Genomic DNA, 18,302 nt, shown 5'->3' with positions numbered 1-18,302 from the left:
TTCTCTCGTCATGTTTGTATCCATATCGTCTATACTGTATCGATGTGGACATTGCATTTGGGCTGTGATCATCACGTCCTCTGAGTATCTCAAATACCTCCTCTACCTCCTTTGCTATGGCGCTCTAACGTGTACTGCATGGGATACGCAGTATAAATAATCGATTAATCAGAATCAGGATATTTATTTAATCCGACGGGCTATAAAGCTCTTTTTCCACATACGTCCGCTGGAGAATGGCCGCAGTCAATATACACAAGAGAGCACAGATACACTATCAGAGTCTTTATTTCCTTGTAGAAATCCGACGAGCTACGAAGCTCCTTTTTTCACAGACGTCCAGCAGCGCGCACACATCGTGTGGAGAACGGGAAATCGTGCACACCGATTTCCCTGATGTTGCTTTACTGACTGTCTGGGTAGCGAGTTCGCAGAGCGGCTACTGCATCGGCAGTGATGCACAAGGACAAATGCCAAACAAACAAAAACCACCGTGGCCTTAAAAAGAAAAATAAATGTAATAGGCGACGTTCCGGGCAGTGGCCGTTCTTCCATAGAACATAGATAGGCCTGTGTATGTGTTGTGAAGACGGGCGGGCCATCACCCAACAACATTGCCTGTTGAATAGTGCACCGAATAAGGCTGATGGTTTCTTCAGGAACTGCTAATGGTTTTGTCGTTGTTGTTGTTGCATCAGGCACAAAGGCGGAGTGGTTTTATCACGTTCTTTTGCGTGTTCTCTGAAAACTATTAAGGCCACCACGATGACACATAGCGTGTCGTGAGAATTACACCCGTGCACGCATACAGACCACCAAGCCCCTCAGTTAATTGAATCAATGAACTTATTTTAGAACAGGGTTAAAGCCCCCATTGAGACATTAATTTTCTTTCCACTGAGACCTTGGCACATTTTCAAGCGACATATTCACGAAACATAAAAAAAATCTATTTCTTACGAACAAATACTCACTTGAAACATTTAATGCGGTGTTTTTTGACACGGGGCTGGCTGTAAATGATTACTGATGGACCATTTTTTGGTCGTTTGTTATACATGCAGTTTTCACGTCGAGATTTGTGTGGATTTAATCTGTCGTTTCGAGAACGCAAAGCGCTGCACAGTCGGTGGGTGCATGGGTTGGTGAAGGTGGGGAGCCATGGTCGTGGAAGCACAGAAAGTACAGTACAACACAACAGATTCCGCTGCACTGCCCACCATGTAACTCCGCGGCCTACAGGAACTTGTATGAAAAACAAGAATAGGTTTTACCCTTTCTGGCAATACAACAGGAGGTGTTAAGGTGTTCAAACACCAAATAGAAACCTTTTGCAAGGAATGATGTTCGCATAAACGACACGCACTACTTGTGACAATGCGAACAAACATGGCACTGTCAATATCATGCATTCTCTGGTCTGACACTGGTGAGACCAGGCCATAAGGAAGGCTGTGTCTGGTGTAGGGCAATGAGTTTCAAAGACAATGACCATGTATGATCGGAGCATGTTTGTTTGTTTGCATGTTCACCACAAGTACGTGTGGTTAATGCAGACTTCATTCCTTGCAACACATTCCTGCGAAGGGAGCTGGTAGGAACGTTGGGTTGCTCGGTCAATGGCCAGGGCCAACGGCGGCACCACGTGGTGTATTCCGCAAATATGCCCGACTGTGAGGGCGGGCACAAGCCAGCGTGAGTAGGTTAAACGTTGAGTTTTATAAGGGCACCACGGGGTGACCAGCACCTCCCCACCCAGCCCCACCCCTCCCACCCCCCACCCAGCCCCTCCCCACCCTCCCCACCCAGCCCCTCCCTCCCCACCCAGCTCCCCACCCTCCCCTCTCCACTCAACCCCACCCCTCCCATTTTTGGATGCACGACGGACGGACGAACACAATAATCCCCTGTGGGCTGATGTAACCAGAGGTTCCTACCAGTAAAAGGCATCCATATGGTGTTTGAACATCTTAACACCTGTTGTATTACTTTTTGGTTCTTTCGGTAAAGTCACGTAGGTATAAAATAAAATAAATCACGACGTTTCGGGTGCAACACAAGCGTCCATCATCAGGTGGGAAAGCACGGTTTGCTGCTGAGGCAGACTGTTTTAAAAGGTTGTATTGCCAGAAAGGGTAAAATCCATTCAAATTTTTAATACTTTAACACTGGCAAAAAGGGTCCCGTGATATAGCAACTTGATATGCACGGTCACTCATCCGAGCACTGTCCAGGCTGCAAACCTGCTTAGCTTCCGAAATCTGACGAGATCGACCGCATTCCCAGGCGATTCGGTCAAACCAAGAATTCGCGTCGTTATTTAGACGTCGTCTTTCAATGAAATTATTTTTCACGTATAATTCTTCGTTGCAGGTATACGAAGAGATGGTCATGATCGTAGAGCGACTACAGTAAATTCTAATTATGTTCTTAGAAGGGTTATACATCTGAAATTTAGCACAAGTATACATGCGGTAGTGAAATCAACGCTGTTAGCTAAAACATCCCAAATATTCGGACATGATGCCAACAAAAACTGGGACGAGGATCCGAGGTTCAGTGGTTTCAGTCACAGGGCAGGCTCAGCACAGATGTCTATATCGCTCAAAGTCTCACGCTATAAGCACTTACAAACGTGCGCATCGTCAGCTGAAGCAAGTCATTCGACTCTTGTGGAGTGAGACACACGCACACGCAGTGAGACTTAAGGATATGTAGGTAAAGACAACAAAAAAACACTCGCCCAGACGCGGATACAGACCAGACGCTCGGAGCAAGTGATGTTAGCAAGCTTCTATTAAGACCGGCACGGTGAACAAACAAATAGTCACGTGCTGCCAGATCCCTCCCGTCCGCCTTTGTCTCCTCCAGTGCTGATGGTCGAGACGCAGCGCACCATGTACTCTCGTTCAAGGCTGAGTCAACCTAGGTGAAGCGCAGGAGAGGATTAATAAAAAAAAGCTAACTTGGTAATTGTATGTGCGTATGCTCAACTTATTTTGCACCGTACGCGTTCATCGAAGGTGTGGGGCGGAGGACAACGACTGCCCATCGTCGTGTGGCCAGAGAATCGAACCCAGGGCGGCCTGGATAGGGACGCGTAAGTACAGCGAGAAAGAGAGAGACACATATTCATCATCACCATCACCACCACCACCACACAGAGAGACGAATGGAACCCCTGCGAGAAATGCCATCGCTCTTCTGTCTGTGCTGCAATCAGGTCAGCAATGGGGAGATTCTCTGCAAAAAAATAGCCCTGGCACACGTCACGACAGGGTGGGGGGTGGTGGTGGTGGGAGGGTGGTGGGGTGGTGGTGGTGGGAGGTGGTGGTGGGGGGAGGTGGTGGTAGTGGGAGGGTGGTGGGGTGGTGGTGGTGGGAGGTGGTGGTGGGGGGAGGGTACTTGGGAAAGGGAAGGGGCAACGGAGAGAGGGGGGGGGGATGCAGCGAGGAGGAGGGAGATGCAGCCAGCGAGTGGCCAGGAGTGAAGGAGGAGGCTTTTGGAGAGGCAAGCTGCGCCCAGCTCCGTGGATCAAATAGACAACAATAGTCGGCGCACAGCCGTCTGTACAGCCAGCAGCAGCAGCGTTAGGCTCAGAGCCAGTTAACAATAGCGACCAACACTCTGCACGTGGCTATTACACTCACAGTCTGATCTATAATATAAATAGCGCGCAGCCACAAAACACCCGATATTCGGGGATAGAGCTTGCCCCGTGCCATCACAGGAGCTGGCAAATGCACCCAGCACATCGTTCGCTACCAATGCCCCTCACCAAACACATTTCTATACCAACGCTACGTGGACATAGCAATCAGCACCCCGTATTCACACACAAAAAGACACGTAGCTACAATAACCCTACACCCAGCACATATTTACCAACATTTAGCACACATCTATCAACACTCAGTAAGCAACACATAGCTATTGCAAATACCCTACAGATAGCTACCCACACCCTTCATTCGACACATATTTGGTAGAGTTAGTATTCAACATCCAAAACATAGCCACCAATACTTTACACCTAGCGCACAGCTGCCAAAACCGGCAGCTAGCTCGCTAGCTACCAAACAATCCGCTTGCGGCACGTAGATTATAGTAACAACAACGGCAACGACATCACTCAGTAACCAACATTCAACACATGGCCCCAACCGGCTGCGGGATTCAGCCTGCGGAGTAAGAAGCTCCTCGAAGTGAAGAGATTCCGGAGGCGTGGGAGTGAGCGCAAGGAGAACGCCGCGCAAAAATCTTCTCGCCAAGGTGAGCGGCGGTAATGCGACGGAGCCTTGCACGGTACTCGGATGAGCGAACCCACGGGGCCATAGCAGGACGCTACATGTCGTGCGCGTGGGGCAACGTAGATAGACGGCACCACAGCAAAATCAATTGTTGTGCTGCACTTCTATGCTCCCGAGGCTACGCTGCCCGTCGCCGCTAAGAAGGGTGGGGAAGAATGGGTCAAGTAACTCCCCCCCCACCCCCCACGATTCACACGCGCATGGGGAGGGCCGCTTGCACAACGAGCTCATCTCATCGTTCCATCTGCGTGTGGTGTCGTGGGGATTTTCCGCGACTTTGACTGCCACTCTGCCATTAGTCTCGACCACCCAGCCATCATCCCTTCTCGTAACCCCTCCCCTCCCACCCCTCCAAGCTCACGGTCAACAAAGTGAAGTCTGGCTTCACTATATAAGAGAGATTGGTGCCACAATGTTGTTGAGAATATTGGCACTTGTAACTAAGCAATATAAATACATTAATTATTCTGTTATTTCATTTAGAACTAGGTGGCAGCCAAACGAGACCTAATTCTCTTGAGCAACTCACGGTTGGCTGCGTAAATGAACTTAAAAGGGGATTTATCCGACGCTGATTCTGCCGTAGACAAAGGTAACATTGACCGCCACGTGCAGCGGTTAACGCAATGGGCGTAAACCCGTCCACTTAAGTTCGATTCCCGGGCCACGGCTAACAATTCAATCAGTGGGAGAGTAATACCAGATTCCAGATTCCACAATCACCCGCCAAATCCCCATCACCAGCCCACATCCCGCCAGTGGCTGTGAAAAAAAGATCCCTGGTGACCGTCACGGCGTCCAGAGGCCTTCATCAAGCAGTAGGTGCTATGGCAGGGCCGTGTGTTATGCTGAATTACATTTTGTGAGTTATTGGAAACCTCGTCTTCATGTTCAGCACTCGAAATCTGGAGTGGCAGTCGAAGGATGGAACACGGCCGAGAAGACGTCCGCCGCTGGGGAGATGGAGCGATTCGAGCAGCTCGCGCATTGAATTGTTACATCGAAGGGTCGTGAGATATGGCGACGGATTGGGGAGGTACTCATCCAGCAGTAAATAGATCGCGACCGACGATGATGATGATCGTTTATAGGGGTTTACGTCCTGTGCACCCGCACACAGACACCCTGGCAGAGAATTGGTATCTGAACATGGCCTGGACTTTTCCTCGGTCGATTCAGCCTCAAACGAGTACTTGATGATCAGATCCAAGTAGCATTACTAATCCACCAGGCACGGACTCTGTGGTGTAAAACATCAAGGGTTTATTTTTCTCACTTGATACTTTCCAGAAAGCTACTAGGCTGCTTTGGCGTAAGAATTTATCAGCGTAAGGCACTACTACAATCACCACTAGGGTACGAGATACGCTTATCCATAAGAATCCTATATTTAGGTACCCTATATTATTATTGTGCCATACATCCCTATAACAATATGATACCGCATATTCTCGAGGACCAAAATAATTCCCGGAACACCGTTACAGGCCGTGCTGGCTGAAATCAGGCGCTGAAAACAGCGACATTAACACACGTGGGGAAGTGACAATTGAAAGGCACTGTGCTTTGGGGACTTGGTAAACAGGGATTAGAATTACCCAAGCAGGATCTTGTCTGTAGTAAGCATTGCTCTGTTCGGCTCTGCTGAAGATCATGACTGATGATCGTAATTATGATGACGATGTATGTATGTTGAACTTCTTTCGCACCGTACGTAGCCAATCGTGCTAATGGGATACATTTAATAACAACAAAACTATTAAACTATTTTTTTATTTGAGCAGGTAAGGCCCACCGAGCTATATGGCTCTTTTTCAGAAGCGACCTGGTCAAAAACGATAGCTCAACGAAGTGGCTTATCACGTGGACATTTATAGCAGCCAAATACTCTCAACGTATGTTTCTAAATGGTGGTGGGGGGGGGGGTGGTGAAACCCGGAGGACTCGGAGAAAAATGCACGCAACCCTGGGGAGAACACGCAAACTCCAAATTTACAGCAGGCGTCAGGATCTGGATCGAACCCACGACCTCCTGTATACTAGACAGACGAGGTAGTTAACATCTCCCCACCCAGAGAACGTGCACCTGCCCCGCCTAGGCATTACGCCTATCATGAGCCAAGAATGCCTGTTTGTGTGTAACGCGCGTGACGTCACTCCACATGCCGCGCCCTCCACGTCATTAATATTCATGAGCGGGTGGATTTTTACACTGACGCAGAAGAAGGTCGAGCGGAAATACTTTTTTTCGCAAATTCGCTTTAAGTTTGACATTTCTTTATTGAAAGTGAATCTAATAAATAATTCTACGCAGCAACAAAGTGGATTTGGTGTGTTTATTTATTTCTTCAGCACTTGAGACAAAAAGGTAAGTCTAATTCATGTTTCCACATGATGGTAAAATAGACATTTATCAGTGATTTCCCAGATATTTTGATTTAAAGCTTTCATGACTGCAGGGATTCGCATTCTTGGTTCTTTCGGTAAAGTCACGTAGAAGTGAAACAATATTGTTTTATATTTTTGTTATTTTATTGTTTCCCTTCTACGTGACTTCACCGAAAGAACCAATAATATGATTCCCACATATTGTATCGAATTCCAATCTATTTCAACCCTAGCGACCGAAAGCAGAAAAAATAAAGTATCAGAGCAGTGAATTTGAACAAATTGAAGGTCAGTTATATAGTGCTACAGTGACATGAAGTGAAGTGTTTTATGACATAGGTTTGTGCAAGAATCACTGCCATTAATACAGCGCTAGAGTGAACTGCAGTGAAGTGTTTGACGACTTACTTTTCGTGCAAGATTCACCGCCATCAAATTGACACAAGCTACAATTTGACTCTGCTCAATTTTTTTTCTCTCCTAAATATTACAGCTTCCGTCCCAGGGGCAGGCAAAGCAAGCCGGTGTTTGTAAAATAAATGTGGCACTTTTTAAATAATTCAACAAGATCTGATTACCTTTCCCCCCCCCCGCCTCGTTTCGGCTCTCAGCGAGAGGCCTCGTGCCTCACCGAAGGCCCCCTCGGCGAGGAGGCCCCGGTCACGGGGATCAATGTCAGAAAGCTGACATCAATGTCAGAAAGCTGACATCAATGTCAGAAAGCTGACATTGATGCGACGCTGCAGCGATCACGCCTGGGGATTTGCCCGGTGCATTCACAGGGCAAATCACCATGATGATGGTGATGATGATTATGATGAGCCCAGCGTCACTGCTGGTGCTGATGATGGTGAACCAATTAATGCTGCTGCTGAGGATGATGATATTGGTGATTCTACTGCAATTCGGTTGGGATTATTATGATTGTTCTACTGCTTGCCGCTATGGTTATTGATTAATAACGATGACATCGTTGATTATGCTGCTGATGCTGCTATTGTTGTTCCTGCTGATGGTGACGTCTTTAATGGTACTCGCTGATGCTGATGGTCTCATTAATGCTGATGATGGTGATTCTACTCTGACTGCAGATGTTTCGAGACGATACTGATGAACTCAATTCTACTGATGTTTCCCTCCCCCCTATTAACTGCTCACAATAATAATTAGCTATTTATCCAGCGTCAGTCACAAATAAAAGTCTGGAGGCTACTTTTCACCAGGCCGCTGCATTGGGATGTTTAACAGAGGTCAAATATTTTGCACGTTTCTTGCGACGGGAGGAAAACTGGTGGACCCAGAGCAAACCCATGCAGGACATAGGTGGTGGGGGGGGGAGAGCAACGCGTACAAACTCCACACAGATAGGCATGAGAATCTTAGCCACTGTGTTAACCACTGTGTTAACCACCACTGTGTTAACTACCACTGTGTTAACCACCACCGTGTTAACCACCACTGTGTTAACCACCGCTGTGAAGTCACACGTGTTAACCACTGTGTTAACCACCACTGTGTTAACCACCACTGTGTTAACCACCACTGTGTTAACCACTGCTGTGAAGTCACACGTGTTAACCACCACTGTGTTAACCACCACTGTGTTAACCACTGTTAACCACCGCTGTGAAGTCACACGTGTTAACCACTGTGTTAACCACCACTGTGTTAACCACCACTGTGTTAACCACTACTGTGTTAACCACTACTGTGTTAACCACTGCTGTGTTAACCGCTGTGTTAACCACCAATGTGTTAACCACTGTGTTAACCGCCACCGTGTTAACCGCCACTGTGTTAGCCACTACTGTGTTAGCCACTGTGTTAACCACTGTGTTAACCACCACTGTGTTAACTACCACTGTGTTAACCACTGTGTTAACCACTACTGTGTTAACCACTACTGTGTTAACCACCAATGTGTTAACCACCAATGTGTTAACCACTGTGTTAACCGCCACTGTGTTAACCGCCACTGTGTTAGCCACTACTGTGTTAGCCACTGTGTTAACCACTGTGTTAACCACCACTGTGCTAACTACCACTGTGTTAACCACCACTGTGTTAACCACCATTGTGTTAACCACTATGTTAACCACTACTGTGTTAACCACGACTGTGTTAACCACCACTGTATTAACCACCACTGTGTTAACCACCACTGTGTTAACCACTGTGTTAACCACCACTGTGTTAACCACTGTGTTAACAACCACTGTGTTAACCACGACTGTGTTAACCACCACTGTGTTAACCACCACTGTGTTAACCACCACTGTGTTAACCACTACTGTGTTAACCACCACTGTGTTAACCACTACTGTGTGTAACCACTACTGTGTTAACCACCACTGTGTTAACCACTGTGTTAACCACCACTGTCTTAACCACTGCTGTGTTAACCACTGTGTTAACCACTGTGTTAACCACCACTGTGCTAACCACCGCTGCGAAGTCACACGTGTTAATCACCACTGTGTTAACCACCACTGTGTTAACTACCACTGTGTTAACCACCACTGTGTTAACCACCACTGTGTTAACCACTGCTGTGGAGTCTGCCGCTAAGACGTGCGCGTCATTGTTGTTGTTGTTGTTTGTGTTCCCAGGTTAATTCTCGCAGTCAACCTCACCGGCCGCCAAAAACCCACCACCCATCGCACATCGCTCAGCCTTGTTGTCAACATCAACATCAGCATCGACAACAGCGGTAGCAATAGTAACAGCAGCAGCAGCAATTGCGATCAAATTAAAGCAACATTATCTGCAGCAATAGCGGCAGCAGGAGCATCGGTTGCTACAACAACAACAGCAGGGGCATCGGTTGCTACAACAACAACAACAGCAGGGGCATCGGTTGCTACAACAACAACAGCAGGGGCATCGGTTGCTACAACAACAACAACAGCAGGGGCATCGGTTGCTACAACAACAACAGCAGCAGGGGCATCGGTTGCTGCAGCAGCAGCAAACAGAAAATCAACGCCATTAACAGCTGATGCTACAGCAACAACAGCAGCAACAGGAGCAACAGCAGAAAAATCTGCAGCAGTGAAAACAACATCAGCAACAACAATTCACAACAACAGAAGCAGTAGCATCAGCAACAGCAGTGGTAGCAACAGCAGCAGCAGTAGTTGCAACAACAGCAGTATAATTAGCAGCAGTAGCAACAACAGTAGCATTAGCAGCAGTAGCAACAACAGCAGTAGCATTAGTAGCAGTAGCAACAACAGCAGTAGCATTAGCAGCAGTAGCAACAACAACAGTAGCATTAGCAGCAGTAGCAACAACAACAGTAGCATTAGCAGCAGTAGCAACAACAACAACAGTAGCATTAGCAGCAGTAGCAACAACAACAGTAGCATTAGCAGCAGTAGCAACAACAGCAGTAGCATTAGCAGCAGTAGCAACAACAGCAGTAGCATTAGCAGCAGTAGCAACAGCAGCAGTAGCATTAGCAGCAGTAGCAACAGCAGCAGTAGCATTAGCAGCAGTAGCAACAGCAGCAGTAGCATTAGCAGCAGTAGCAACAGCAGCAGTAGCATTAGCAGCAGTAGCAACAGCAGCATTAGCAGCAGTAGAAACAGCAGCAGTAGCATTATCAGCAGTAGCAACATCAGCAGTAGCATTAGCAGCAGTAGCAACAGCAGCAGTAGCATTAGCAGCAGTAGCAACAGCAGCAGTAGCAGCAGTAGCAACAACAGCAGTAGCATTAGCAGCGGTAGCAATAACAGCAGTAGCAACAGCAGCAGTAGCATTAGCAGCAGTAGCAACAACAGCAGTAGCATTAGTAGTAGTAGCAACAGCAGCAGTAGAAACTGCAGCAGGAGCATTGCTGTTGGCAAATAACGACTGTATGAGCACATGGATGAGTGGGGAGGAGGAGGAGGTGGTCACAGTGAGGCTATGGAAGTGAGACCCATATGAATAGCAAGGTGTATAACGTTAATTCTCATGCCCTTTATTTACGCAGGAAAGCCTCGCCGAATCTCAAGGTTCATTTTCAGGAGGGTCCCCCATTCAGTCACATTAAACGAGTGTTTCAGAATCAGAATATTTATTTGTACTGCCGGAGGAATCCGATGAGCTACAAAGCTCCTTTTCACAGACGTCCGGTAGTTTGGCACGCTGGAGGAAATAAGCGAAAACCCACGACGCACACAAGGCGGGGTAGACACTACGGCGTCGCACAGATTGATTCAGGTATCCATTGCTGCACCGCCATTTCCTGGCCACCTCGTGGGCTTAGCCTGAACCGGATCGTATTCCCAAGCACGTGGCCTGCCATCAAAGCACCAACCAAGGCTCAATCCCACTTAGTTTGGGAGACCCCGTCTAGAATCCAGGACGTTTGAGAACCGGGCGCGCGACTTCATTCTGTGTTTGTTGTGTCATTCTCCACCACCACCAAAGCGATGAGAAATCTCAGCGGCTCCACCACCACCGCCTCCTCGTCAACCACAACGCTGACATCCAGCGAAGACCAAGGCCACCCGCGGGCCTTCAGGGCGACCGTGGCCGGCGTCTTGCTGCTCGAGATCGCCCTGGGCCTCGGCAGCAACCTGACGGTGCTGGCCTTTTACGCGCAGCGCCGCTCGCACCTCGTTAACTCTGTGAGCATCTTCGTGACAGTCAACCTGCACGTGATCGACGCTCTGCTGTGCGCCGTGTGCGCGCCTCTCAGCGTCGCCTCCTTGCTCTGGGAGGTGGACAGGGATGATTGCGGCGGAGATGGCGATGGCTGGGGGTGGACAATCGACGGAGAGCCGCCGCGGTCCAGCGCGGTCGCCAGAGGATCCCAGCTGGCAGTGGCCCACGAGGCGTGCGTGGCCTTCGCGGGCGTGTCCACGGCGGCCAACATGCTGGCCATCAGCCTGGACCGCTACGACATCGCGGTGAGGCCCGCCAAGCGCTTCATGACGCGGGCGCGCTCTGCGGGCGCCCTCGCCATCGTGTGGCTCCTCTCCGCGGTCGCGTTCCTCACCCCGTTTCTCGAGTCGAACTTATCCCCGGCAGCCGACTTCGCCGCGGGCGGCCACGTCGCGTCCGCCTCGAACGCGACGACTTCCAACCGACAGCAGCAGCAGTCCCACCACGACCGCAATGAGCGGGAACAACAGCTTCATCAGCGGCAAGAGGATCAGAACGCCCCCCTACATCATCAGCAACATCAGCATCAGTTGCCGATGATGATGGCGGGTTGCCACTGGCTGCGCTACCACCTCGCCCTGCAGATCCCCATCTGCGGAGGCACCGCGGTGGCGATGCTTGTCTTCTACTCGAGACTCGTGCGCGCGCTGCGCATCAGGGTGGTGCCGAGCCGAATGGCGCGGCCAGATTCGCGAGGGCGCAACAGCAGCGGCAACAACAACAACAACCACCACCACCGCCGCCGCTGCCACCACCACCACCGTCGCAGCCGCCACAACAGCATTGGGATAAGCGGCTTGGCGCTCGCACGCAACGGAACTCCCAGAGGCGCCAACGTCGCCACCAATGAGCACCCACCGTCGCGCGTTGCGTGTGCCGCGCGGCGCGAAGGAGCCCGCGGTGGCAGCGGCGGCGGCGGTGCTGGTGGAGGAGGAGCGGGAGGCGTCGGCGCCTCCGTGTCCGTCATCCTCACCCTCCACCGCGCCATCAAGCGCTACCGCCAGCGGCGCAAAAACCAGCGGCGCCTCTTCCGGATGTCCCTCGTCATCGTCTCCACGTTCGCGCTCTGCTGGCTGCCCCTGACGCTGCTCAACGCCGCGGCGCTCTGGATGGGGCCCGACCCGCGGGGGGGGTCGTCGCGCGTCGCCCTCGCCCGGCCCAGGGCCGCGTGCCTCGCGGCCGCCTACGCGGGCCCCGTGCTGCACCCGCTGCTCTACGCCTTCTCCAGGCAGAAAGTTCGCCGGGCGCTGGCGGCCCGAGGGGTCGGGGTCGGCCTCGTGGTCGGTCTGGGGCTCGGGGCGGTGAGGCGGCGCGTCGAGGCGTTGCGCGCCGAGGACGCGTCCGTCGGGCGCCCGCTGGTCGAGACTCAACTCGTGGTGGCCCCGCAACCGAGGGCCCAACTCCAACCCGGTCTCTCGGCCGACCCCTAGCTCGGAGGGCTCGGGGGGTTGGTTGGGGGGCCTCACGGCAACCGGAATCGCTCACGGGGTTCACGCAGCATGGCGAGGCTATCGCACCTGCTCCTCAGAGGTGTTTATTATCTACAAAACCGTGATAATGTAGGTTTTCTTTTTTTGGTCCACGTAACTCCTCCTCCCTCGACTGCTGCACCGGTGTCAATGACCGAGAGAGAGTTGTCATTTTGCAAGTGTGCTGCGATTCTACGAGATGTCCCGGGAGAAATGGGACCCTTTGTCGTGGCAATTCGACCCGTCGGTCCTGGTGCTAGTTTAATCCGCTCTAACATTCACAATAGCACAGCAGGCAACGTGAGCCCCCGTTTCAAAAGGAATCCAAATGGATAGGGAGTTGATGTTGGGCAGGATGTGGTGGTGGTGGTGGTGATGGGGGGGCAAGGGGCAGCTCCGTGGAGGAGGAGAATTAGTGGAGGAGAGTTAGAGACGATCACGTTTCTCACGTCGAGTACGAATTGTTGATATTTACCCACGAAATGTGTTTTTACCTATGGCAACTGTTATCGTTGTTGATTACAAATAAAGGGAAGCAACGAAAAGAAACGGCGGTAAATTCTATATTTTGGTTTGTTTGAAACACTCGGTTTTGGCAACAACAACTACCCCCAACGAATGCATTGCAGTAATACGTCTGCGCGTCGGGGTTGGTTTCCTCTTAGTTTTAATGTCCAGGAGTTTTTTCCTGGGATTGTTATGAAGCGCTGTGGGGCCCTTGTGTGAATGGCGCTGTATAAAATACAAACTGAGTTCCACTTACTGAGTACCTCCCTCAACCTGAACGTCCTTCCCACTCGTCATTACATAAACCAGTGGCGTCACTATCGAGTCGGACAAGGCTCTCCCCCCCATACATTTCACTCGTTGTACCCGGGAGGGCCCATGCCCACCACGCTACGCCACGCCACTGGTTGTCATTCACAATTTTATTTTAGCCAACAAAAAATAATTTTCTTGGGATGGCCCAGTGGCACGCGAAAATCAGGAGGATACGTCTCGTTAAACGAGGTCACCGCACCGACCTAAAAAAAAAAGTTGAGCTTAATTTAGAGTCGTTACCAACCTAAAGTTTCGTATCTTGGTAAAATTAAAATCGTTTTTTTTGGGAGTGGTCAGCGTCCACAGGACTAATAATTCTTAACGTCGGGGCCCACGGCGTGGATAGTGATTTATCTTTTGATATAGGACCCCTCCTTTCCACCGAGGTGTCTGAGAGTGCTTAACATCACTTCTAATCTCAAGCAGTTGAAAGGAAAACCTACGGTGACGTCTGTCCCTCTGGGCAACAGGTGACTCAACACGTGACCTGCAAACGGGCATTAGTCTGCCAGACGGGGCGGATGACTGCTGTGTGTAATAGTAATTAGGACGCAGTAAGAGCTGATGGTTTATAATCCAATACAATAACAAAATTTAAATTGGCAATCGATGTTTCGCCCCTCGAAAACAAAATCCTTAAAATAAAAAAGGGAATCGGGGAAACTGCAATCGTCCAAAAATCTGTTAATTGGGGCGCATCGCTTCTTGAAGGCGCTAATTTGTCGTTGAGAGTGGGATAATTGGCTCGTGGTGAGACTCAAAGACCTTCTAGTCCGAGCATTTCCCGTCTTACTTCTCTGCCAATTGGTACCGCGTGCGACGAAGCTCGGAGGACAATCTGCGACGGAGCTCACGGGACAATGTTGTACTGTACTCCTGTGGCGGTGAGAAAGCGTGGAATTAAATAAGGCCCTCCCCCTCCGGGTTTTTTTTATTTTCTCCGCGCAACGCGTGGGCTGTCTACCGCTGCTTAAGCGCCACACGCGCAGTGGACAGACACGCCGCTGACTTGCCACGATGGCCGGCTGTAGTAGTTCGTCGTGCACGGTAGGAAACCTGGGGGTTGGTGGATCACGCACCGTGATATTACTCCCACCGCCGAACGGCCATGCCACTCTGTGGACGCGTCTCCTCCTCCCCCCCACCCCCCACCGTCTTGATACGCCAACTTCCTGCGGCAAATCGCGCTCACTTCGGTTAGCGGCCGACGTTCGAAGTGAGAACCGCGACCCACCCCCCCCATCAAAGGAATGGCACCACCCCTTTAATTGGGCTTAAGCCACACGATTACTTGGCATCCGATGGTTCGACTTCGCCAGAAATGTCACCGTTGCATCTGCGACCGGTGGCCTCCTGGCGATCGTAGAGCTCAGTGCGAGAGGGGAGACGCCTGTCACTCACTTTGCGGACGCGTTGCCCACTGTCTCGATGCGCCAACTCCAGCAGCACACAGAGCACTTCGGTCAACGTTCTAAGTGAGAACCGCGACCCCCTCCCCCACCACCTCAAAGGAATGGCGTCGCCTTCATGGTCACCACCGCCCCCCCCCCACCCCGACGTGATCCGTGGAACAAACAAATCACTCGAAACGCCGGTGTACGGCAGCCATGGGCAGCAGTTGATGCGAGCGAATGCTGTCCCAAGAGGTGACTCGTTTGGGGCCGCGGTCCTTCGCTAGCATGCGTGATGAATGAATGAATGGGGCAAAGTAAGTTGCCGTTCGATAAGCGCTCTCCAGTATCACGTGGGGAACTCGGACACAACAACACCACATCTCTAACTTAACACTTTTTTTTGTCGAATGGACTAATTTTTTTTATTGTGATGACCTTCTTTTTGATGTTTGTGCTTTTTTTAGTTTTGGTACCATTTCTTAATGTGCTTATTCATTTAATTTTGCTTGGCAGTACGGGATTCCATTTGCTTGGCAAGTGGCCTCATGGAGAAACCGACTCAATGTGAAAAAAAGGAATGCGGGAATTTCCACCGCTGGCTTACGATCGCCAGTCGAACTGAGCACTTGCGCATTGGTTAGTTGAGCCTGTGGGTAGTGGCTTTAATTGGGGCCAAAGTTCTTTCTTGTTTTCCACGTGGAGGGAAAATGGGAATTCAATGCTTGATGCATAAAACACACAATGCAGCACATATCCAATTAACTACATCACCTGCGGGTGCTGCGAGAGAATGAGAAATGAATTAATGAATAGATAATCGCACGTGAAATGCCCTCCCTCCCCATCCGAATTGAAGTCAGAGGCTGCCATCGTCACACGCCGACCCGACCAATGCACGCACACTCACCAAGCATGCGCGTCGCTCGTAAATGTTTGCATTTTAAATACAACGTTGAGGCTGTGCCAGAGAGAAGTCATTCATTCGACGAGGGATTCATTTATTTGACATTAATTTTGTACGTCTATCGGCTGTCAGCAGTGCTTATTTAGCAGAATTGGTTGTTCCATCATCGCCGCTTTATTCCCCGTAATTTACGAGCGATGTTTGCGCACGGGAATATACGGGCACACCGGGGCGGTGTTGAGATGAAAATTAAAACGAGCAAAATAAAAAGCCGCTCGGGCTTAATGGATCTGCAACGACGGAGCTCAAAGAGCGAGCGAGATGCTTTTGTCGCGTGCCGGAGGGAAAACGACCCCGCGATGGGCAATGAGGACAGATGTCCCGGCCAGAGTGGCCATCACCTGACCCGCTGGGACACCAAAGACAAAGATCCTCCCGTATATAGCCTGAGCACGCTGTTGGGGGCAAGCGAGGGGGTGAGTGGCCAGCGCCACGCCATGGCCGCCTTCGTCTCCCTGAAGTGGCGATGTTTACTACACCACCGCAGCACCAGGTACTCATTTGAGGCCGAGTCGACCTAGGGGAGGCCCAGAAACCGGTTCAGATAATCGTCACAAGTATTGGCCGCGAGCGGAGAATCGCATCCCGGGTCACCGGGTCACCGAGTTCGTAGCGCAGCGCGGTAACCGCAACGCCAACAACAACAACAACCGCCATTCGCCACTAAGTGGCAGTGACGTCGCCAGTGCCAGGCTAGGTGCACGTTGAGGCCACGTGAAGTGTCGAACGCCCGCCGGCAGGAGGTCATGGGGCAGACCCAGCAGGTGCCACGGGTCGACCGACTGAGATGAGTGGCCGATGCATCACCGGTGCCCCCCTACTGTGCCAACCGCACCGCCAACACACACGCACACACGGACGCACACGCGGACACACACGCACACACGCACTCCCAGTTCACCGGAGATCCTCATCGGCCATGAACAAATCCATCTGCGGGATGAAAGCTGTCGCCAAACATCCGCCTCGTCCCCACCTCTCAGGGCTCCGCGGATGCAGAAATCCACCGACCGCCTCCGTTTCATCGCTAACATCTCCACAGCCGGGCACGTTCCCATCCTTTGGCTGCCAACTCCGTCGTTAATCTCGGCCACCCGTCAATCATTCCTTCCAGCGACGTGTAAGGCTCCAGAACAAAGACCCCCCCCCCCACGTTGTATATGCCGGGTATGAAAATTTGATGAAAATAATGAAGATTCAATGAAATTTGGAAATAGGCATAATTATCCGAAATAATGCTAATTGATGTAATTATGCGCATAAATTATGCTAATTCGAGAGATATTCATATTTATTTATGCAAATGTATGCGATTATGCCAATGTACGCAGTTATGAAAATTAGGCTCAACCTCATTGTCGAGGGTAGTATTTTAAATCGGGATCGTACAATTAATTGTATGAAGTTATGCAGGTGTCCTGTAAGTATGCTAGATTAAGCTCGGCTTCAAAATCTAGGTTTGTATTATCAATCGGTATGATGCAATTATTCTCGCTTTAACATTTACTGATTATGTATTAGTGTGTTTATGTCAGGTCTCCAAATTCAAATCTCACCGCAGGATACAGTTCTTATAATTAAGATTATTATGCATGAACTTAGGAAGGCACCACTCAGACACTTCTGGGTTAAGCAATTTTAATTTCTAAACAAAAACATAAGACTCTAATATGCAAACTCTTATGCTTGGAATCGTCAACACAGTACTCCTGGAGATGTTCTCCTCATCCATCCATACATTTAACCCTCAATGATCACGTTGTTAAACTGGGTAACCGAATAGTTGATTCATTCCTTAGAGTAACGCGAGCATATACGGTGATAGGAAAAAGTCCTTAAAAATTCATGCAACGATATTCATACGAAGGGCAATAAAGAAACTTGACCTGAAGTCAAAGGTACACGGCAATGAATTCATTGGGAAGATTATGTAATTGCAAAATGTCTTGGAACGATGTTGTGCGACAGTGTGCCTGCTTCAGCAAATGCTTATCAATTGGCTGAGGCTTCAATTAATTCGCGGGCAAGTTTCTGTGATCAAAAGAACGATTTCAACACAATATTCTCCCTGTGAGTGTGTAGATTCGTAACGTAGGTTTCTAAACGTTGAGTTTCATGAATGAATTCATTGGTAATAATTGTGCAATTAAAAAGAAATAAAAAATAACGACTAAAATACTTCTAAATGACTGTATCCACGTAACTCAATGGACCGCAATGTTCTTCGTTATCAGCTAGTAGTTGACGCACTTATCGTGAGTCTTCTTGTACGTGTTAATGTGTGAGTGTTGTTGATCTTCTT

The 18,302-nt window shown here is 49.9% G+C and overlaps 1 protein-coding gene across 1 annotated transcript; it reads left to right on the top strand.

Moving 5' to 3' along the window:
* Nucleotides 1-11,116: 11,116 nt before the first annotated feature.
* LOC116947484 (G-protein coupled receptor 22-like) lies at nt 11,117-13,369 on the top strand. The gene has a single exon (XM_032963287.2). The coding sequence runs from the start codon at nt 11,117-11,119 to the stop codon at nt 12,779-12,781; it is 1,665 nt and encodes a 554-aa protein (XP_032819178.2). The 3' UTR covers nt 12,782-13,369.
* The last annotated feature ends 4,933 nt before the right edge of the window (nt 13,370-18,302 follow it).

This window comes from Petromyzon marinus, chromosome 30 (genome assembly GCF_048934315.1).
Source record: "Petromyzon marinus isolate PM22_M1 ecotype Great Lakes invasive population chromosome 30, UKy_Petmar_22M1.pri1.0, whole genome shotgun sequence".
Classification (NCBI taxonomy): domain Eukaryota; kingdom Metazoa; phylum Chordata; class Hyperoartia; order Petromyzontiformes; family Petromyzontidae; genus Petromyzon; species Petromyzon marinus.
Note: the sequence above shows the minus strand (reverse complement) of the source record. Positions and strands in the feature narration are given on the sequence as shown.

Bases quoted from the DNA above. Each gene is read 5' to 3' on its own strand.
- LOC116947484 (XM_032963287.2), top strand. From the start codon at position 11,117: ATGAGAAATCTCAGCGGCTCCACCACCACCGCCTCCTCGTCAACCACA.